Source organism: Hippocampus comes, unplaced genomic scaffold (assembly GCF_001891065.2).
Source record: "Hippocampus comes isolate QL1 unplaced genomic scaffold, H_comes_QL1_v1.1 scaffold463, whole genome shotgun sequence".
NCBI classification, from domain to species: domain Eukaryota; kingdom Metazoa; phylum Chordata; class Actinopteri; order Syngnathiformes; family Syngnathidae; genus Hippocampus; species Hippocampus comes.
In genome coordinates, this window is record NW_017806181.1 from 275,210 (window position 1) to 281,226 (window position 6,017).

At 59.8% G+C, this 6,017-nt stretch overlaps 2 protein-coding genes across 3 annotated transcripts in view; one reads left to right on the forward strand and one right to left on the reverse strand.

Annotated features, from left to right (window-relative positions):
• fam174c (family with sequence similarity 174 member C) overlaps positions 1–6,017 on the forward strand; it is a 10,858-nt gene that overhangs the window by 4,092 nt on the left and 749 nt on the right. Inside the window, exons 6-9 of the mRNA XM_019855785.1 lie at positions 28–264; positions 405–512; positions 4,288–4,343; positions 5,111–5,777. Coding sequence (XP_019711344.1) covers positions 28–264; positions 405–512; positions 4,288–4,343; positions 5,111–5,777 — 1,068 coding nt within the window. The remainder of the gene's footprint in view (positions 1–27; positions 265–404; positions 513–4,287; positions 4,344–5,110; positions 5,778–6,017) is intronic.
• On the reverse strand, positions 459–4,787 carry si:ch73-60h1.1 (calcium/calmodulin-dependent protein kinase type IV). Of its 2 annotated transcripts, XM_019855821.1 has the most exons (11): positions 4,518–4,787; positions 3,864–3,942; positions 3,718–3,780; positions 3,556–3,638; positions 3,342–3,414; positions 2,159–2,249; positions 2,006–2,080; positions 1,093–1,168; positions 878–1,004; positions 662–768; positions 487–575 (listed from the first exon to the last, which is right to left on the reverse strand). In XM_019855821.1, the coding sequence occupies exons 1-11, from the start codon at positions 4,628–4,630 to the stop codon at positions 572–574; spliced, it is 891 nt and encodes a 296-aa protein (XP_019711380.1). In that variant the 5' UTR covers positions 4,631–4,787; the 3' UTR covers positions 487–571. The 2 variants fall into 2 exon arrangements, with proteins under 2 accessions (XP_019711379.1, XP_019711380.1); XM_019855820.1 differs by having other exon boundaries at positions 459–768.

Below are 6,017 nucleotides of genomic sequence, written 5' to 3' on the forward strand. Positions count from 1 at the left end.
GGCCTGCCGCTGGGCGTCGGTCCGCAGCGGCGGCCTGGTGGGGGCGGGGGCGGCAGCGGGGGGGCTACTTTGCTCCCTTTGGTTCTCTGAGGGCGCGGCCCCCTCGTCTCTGGGGGCGGGGGCGGCCGCCTCAGGGGGCAGGTCCCGCTGCACGCTGCTCTGCCGCGACGTCCCCGAGGCGGGAATCTCGCAGCTGTCGGTGCGGCGGCGAGACGACTCGTGCATCCGACTGGTCGCCACCACCGCCTTCATGGCCGCCTGCCGGTCAGACCGCGGCATATGCTCACGCGTGATGGAACGCGACCGGCACGGGGGCGCCACCCGATGACGCCGCACGCCGGGCGGGCGCCAGTCGAGCGGCACGAAACCGCGTCGCGCGATTGACGCGACGCCCGGCATGTTAGGATGGCGCGCGGGCTCACCTTCAGCTTGCGCCTGGCGTTGAACTCTTGCAGCTTCCTGTGCGCCGTGTCCATGTGCGAGAAGCGCGCCGCCTTGCCCAGCACCCACGGGTGCTGCAGGGCCTGGCGCACGCTCAGACGCTTGGCCGGGTCCAACACGATCAGCTTGCTCACCTGGCACGCACACGCATGGCTTCGGCCTCACTCTCGCGCTCGCGCTCCGACGGCGTTAGCATTGCTGACATGATGGACGGACGAACGGATGGATGGATGGATGGATGGACAGGGATGGGGAAACTGACGACCGGACGGGGAGACAGACGAACCGCTGCGCGGACGGTCGGATGCAGGGATGGATGACGGATGACTGAATGAATTGACAGACGTGCAAATGGACAAATGGATGACCGGACGTCTGGACGGACGAGCCACTGGACGAACTGACTGATGAGTGGACGGAGGAGGCGGCCACCCACCAGGTCCTTGGCGTTGAGCGAGACGTCGTCCCACCAGGGGGAGACGAACTCGTAGTCGCAGTTGAGGATGCGCGTGTACATGTACTGGTCCCCCCGCGCGTCAAAGAAGGGCTCGAAGCCGCACAGCCTGCAACCGGCCCACACGCGTCACCGCCCCGTTGCGCTGTGCGCGCGTCTTCCTGCATGTCCGCCTGCGTGTGCGTGCGCGGACTCACAGAATGTAGAGGATGACGCCCACAGACCACATGTCCACTTCTGGTCCGTAAGCGTTTCCTCGAAGAATCTCAGGAGCTCAAAAGACAAACAAACGTGACATGACGTGACGTGACGTGACACTCACAACGGCGCACAACAACTACGCCTGCAACCGGTGAAGGCGCCACTCCATCAAGGCAACTTGCGCGGCGGCGCGGCTCCTCTCTTCGACGGCCCTCCCTGCTTCGAGTTGCCCGATGGTGAAAATCAAAACGTTTTGCCACTTTCACACGGCGCGGAGACGCGTGTGGTGAACGAGCCCGCTACGTGGGAAGGAAACGGAACGGCCAAGCGCGCTAAATGAAAGGAAAAGCCGTCCGCCGAATGCGCCGGAAGCGCGATTCGCTCAACTGGGGACCGTCAATCAAATGGCGCTTTGACGGCCTGGAAAATGGCCGCCCCTCGGTCCGGTATCGTTTTCATGCCGGGTTGGGATCTCCACATCGCGACGATGAGGCGCTCTAGAGCGGCCACGCCGGAGTGAGACCCCAATCCACACGGCTTCCGTCGCTCCGGACTTTGATTTGATTTTGTATTTTTGAATCTCTCTGGCTTTTCTCCTGCTCGGGCTTCCGCCTTCCTCACCGTGACTTGAGGCGCGTGCGCTTGCGGCCGACAGCGAGGCGCTCTGGAGCCCCGGTCGGTCCAGATGCCGGCTGTGAAATGGGGACTTTTCCCCCGCTTCCATCTCTATCCGTGTGATGTGCACAGCCTACAAGGAGGCGCCGTGCCGGCGGGCTAGCCCGAGGCGAGGTGCGTTTTGGAGGCGTGGGCCGAGCGCCGTCCGATCTGTGATCTTAAGCCCCCAAATCCTCGAAGCGGAGGCCAAGTAGCACGGGTGCGTGAGCATCATCCATCATACGGCGTACTCACCACAATATCCCGGCGTGCCGCACACCGTCTTCATGGTCACCTGCTCATCGATGATTTTGGAAAGACCAAAGTCCGCTGAAACACAGCGCGGCACACGCTCGGTTGACGCCACGAGTGCGCGGCTCCGGCGGGGACGCCGAAGGCGTCACTCACCGATCTTGAGCGGCGCATCGATCGAGAGGTCGGCGTAGAGCAAATTCTCTGGCTTGAGATCGCGATGCACCACACCGTTCTCGTGCAGATACTGACACACGCACACGCACAAACAGGCACCGAGGTTCAGATTCTTGATGAATATCAACGATAACGACAACAAAATTGACAAAACATTTTCGGAAGTGCAATGAAGTGTTTCATAAAAACAAAAAGAAAAAAGCATAACGCACCGAAACTACGAATCCAACTGCAATTCAAGTGAAAAGAAAAAAAAGGGACTCAAGCACGTATGGTGCGCCAGTGATGGTAACACAGTTTGCAAGGTAATGCTAATGCTAACAACACACCCAGTCAGAGAAAGATTTCGACTTTTTTCTGACGTGACGCAAATGAGTCGTGCTCATCACAACACACATACGCGGGATCCAGGTCATCTCCGACGTGTGTGTGTGTCTGTGTGTGTGTGTGTGTGTGTGTGATATTTTAATCCGGCGTCACGTTAATCTGATGAGCAGCTGGATGTTACGTAAAAACATTTGATGCGACGACGACACAACAGCAAGAAGCAGCAGCAGCAGCGCACGGCGGACACGCAGCGGCCGAGCGCTTCCTCGTGACAAGATGCTAAATGCTAACCCCGCTAACGCGACTGAGGAAAGATTAGCGATAGCCGAGCGAGGCGGCGCCTGCGTCACTCAACATCGCTCGGCCCGGCCGAGCACAAATTGCGCCGCCGATTTTGCGGTGACTTCTGAGGTCCGCAAAGGAAGAAAGTCGCTGATGCGAATGACGCGCGAATCGCTGTCAACGGGACTTTGCAATGACAAGCGTTGTCATTGCACCTTTTTTTTCTCAGGGCCAGGACTGACGATTGGGGGTCACCGATATTTACGACAGTAAAAGTGAAAGTATTTGGGTCAAAATGTTCAAGCGTCCAAAGTGCAACCCTGAGCCGTGTTGCCATGACGTCAAGCGTGTTCATCCCACAACTTTTCAGATTTTTGCCCCAACTCAAGCCAAAAGTGCAAAAACGCGGCTCCCGGGCGTCGAGGGGCGGGGGTGGCTGCTGTCCCCCCCCCCAGCAGTGACCGTATTGTAAGGATTGTCCTTGTTTCTTTTTCAAGCGGCGGGGGTTAAAAAAAGAAGCTGATGCGAAGCGAGAGCAAAGCAGACGTCCTACCGCCACGGCCTCCAGGATCTGTTTGATGACGTGGGCGGCGTCTCTCTCGCTGTAGTAGCCGCGCTCCACGATCCTGAAAGGCAAAGGGCGCGGGTCACCCGCCACCATCTGACGTGGGACGCCTTTCGGGAGAAAGCTGCGAGCGACGCATCAAATGAAACGCGATGCGACCGACTCACGCGCCGCGCCGAGTGACGCGTCGGGTGAGACGAACCTGTCGAAGAGCTCGCCTCCCGTCACCAGCTCCAGAATGAGAGCGATGTCCGTGTCCGTCTCGAAGATCTCCTTCAGCTGGATCTGAGGACCGAACGGGAAGCAGCCGCGTCACGGGTCGGATGACGCGGCGGCGGCGGGCGACGGACGACGTCACACTTACGATGTTCGGGTGCGAAAGACGCAGCAGGACGCCGATCTCCGTCCGGACGATCTTCTTGTCGATCTGCGGCTCGGGGAAACAAGCAAAGTCACGTAAGTTAGCCGACGGGCTCGGCGAGCCGCTAAGTTGAGGCGGCGACCACTGACCGTCTTCTTGAGAACTTTGACGGCGTAGGACTTCTTTTTCTCTTTTTCTTCACAGCGATACACCACTGATGTCGCGCCTCTGAAAGCACAAAACATTCTGCTGTGTGTCAACATGTGTTGCGCCGCGACTATGCAACCCGGTGCCGGTGTATGTTTTGGACGTAATGCGCGGGCGCGCGCGAGTGTGCTTGTGCCAGATGGAGGAAACGGATGGCGTCCGCCGGGCTTGCCTGCGGTCTCCGTGGCAACAGCACACCTGCTAACAGGCGCGCGAACACATTTGTGCGTTTCGGTGACGTCACACGTTGGTTGAGCGCAAACAAGAACGAGAGAAAAACTCAACTAAACCCTCGACGACATGAGCCCCGATGCTCGGGTGGACGGCGTCACGTTTGTTTCGTGCTTTTGTTTGCTCTTCTTCCAGGTTTCTTGGCTCTCGACTTGAGGACTCCTTCAACAAAGAGCAGAGCAGCTCGTCGGGTGTTGTCCTTGCGTTTTTCGGGTGTTGTTTTGGCGTTTGTGTTCTTGCTGAACGTGCTGCCGTCCCGCGTCACGACGGCTTTTTCGCGGCCTTCGCAAGTTCGCCGTGCGACCGCGAACGCCCCCCCCCCCGCTCAAAACGACGCTCCGATTTTGTCGCGCGCCGGAACCGACCTGCCCAATTCGGAGCCGAGCGTGTAGAACTCTTCCACTGTCCCGTCCCTGCGCGAGCCGTCCACCCAGAAGTCCGCCGGCACCGCTTCCGAACCGGGATGGGACGTCGGCATCTTGAGGCTGCGTCTGCGCCTGGTTCCGATCACGCGCGCCCTCCCGAGTCCAGATGGGGCAGAACCGGATTAGAGGGAGGAAGGGAGGGGGTGGGGTTGTAATCCCACCTCCCGCTCCGTTGAAGAGCCAAAACGCACAACCGACACGGACCTTTTTTCCTCCTTGTCCTTCTCTCTCTCTCTCTCTCTTTTTTTTTAATATACTCCAATCCGTTACCAGAGTCCGGAACCTGCTAAACCTTCATCAGGCCTGCGAGTGCTCGAACGCTGGTCGCGTTCGGGCCATGATCGCTCCCGTCGCGGCGAAGAAGCCCCCGAACCGAATCCGACTCGGTCCCGGATTTGGAAAGGGGATCCGACAACAAACGTCGACGGTCCAAACGGTTCTGAAGGTTTTTGACGTGCTGTGATGTGTTGTGATCTGCGGCGGCGGCTGTAATCTCCCGGCCCCACCCCCGACGGCACTCGGGCCAATCTCAGCCTCTCTATTGGACGCTCGAGCCGTCACTCAAAACTCAGCCCGCAGCGACGCGCGTGCCCACGTTTTCGTGACGTCATTGCGTCGCACACAGATCTCACTTCAAGTGAATGGTTTATGCTCTACGGTAAACGCCTATTCGATTGCTGGAGCGTTCTCCAAAGAATCATTGGATGAAGAGTCGCCGTGCTGCCTACGAGTGGCCACCGAGGGGCGCGGCGTTCGAGCGCGACCGACGTTTGGACGTGAAGTCGTCACGCGCGCGCAGCGTCACTCCACTTCCTGGTCGGCGCGTACTTTGTCAACAAAGCAGACCGGCGAGTCGAGTTCGGGAGAAGGCTTCTTTCTTCGGCTTCCCTCCAAGTTGCCTTTCGTTTCAATGGCGGCGACCGCGCGCTCGGCGCTCGTTCTTCCCCTGCTGCTCGTTCTTCTTCCAGTGTGGCGGACGCTCGCGGTTTTGGGGGCGCCGCAAGCGCACGAGGCGAGCGGCCCCGCCGCGGGTTCGAGCAACAGCAACAGTAGCGGCGCCGCCGCCGCCGGAGGTGCCGGAAAGGAAGGGCAGACGCTGAGCGGCTTCAACGCTGACTCCTCGATGGTGCAGCGAGCCTTGTACGTGCTGGTGGCCATCACGGCCTTCGGCCTGCTTTACTTCCTCATCAGGGCCGTGCGGTGAGCATCGTGACGTCACTGCGCGGACGACTCGCGACGCCGAAGGCTCTCCCAATACGTTTTGTAACGTTTACGCGTTTGTGCTGTGTGTGTGTGTGTGTGTGTGTGTGTTCGCGCGCGCGGGTGGATGTTTTTGGTGTAGCGTGAAGAAGACGTCCCCGAGGAAGAAGTACGGACTGCTGGCCCGCTCGGATGACGCGTTGGAGCTGACGGCGGCGGGGGGGGGGGCGGGCGGCGGGC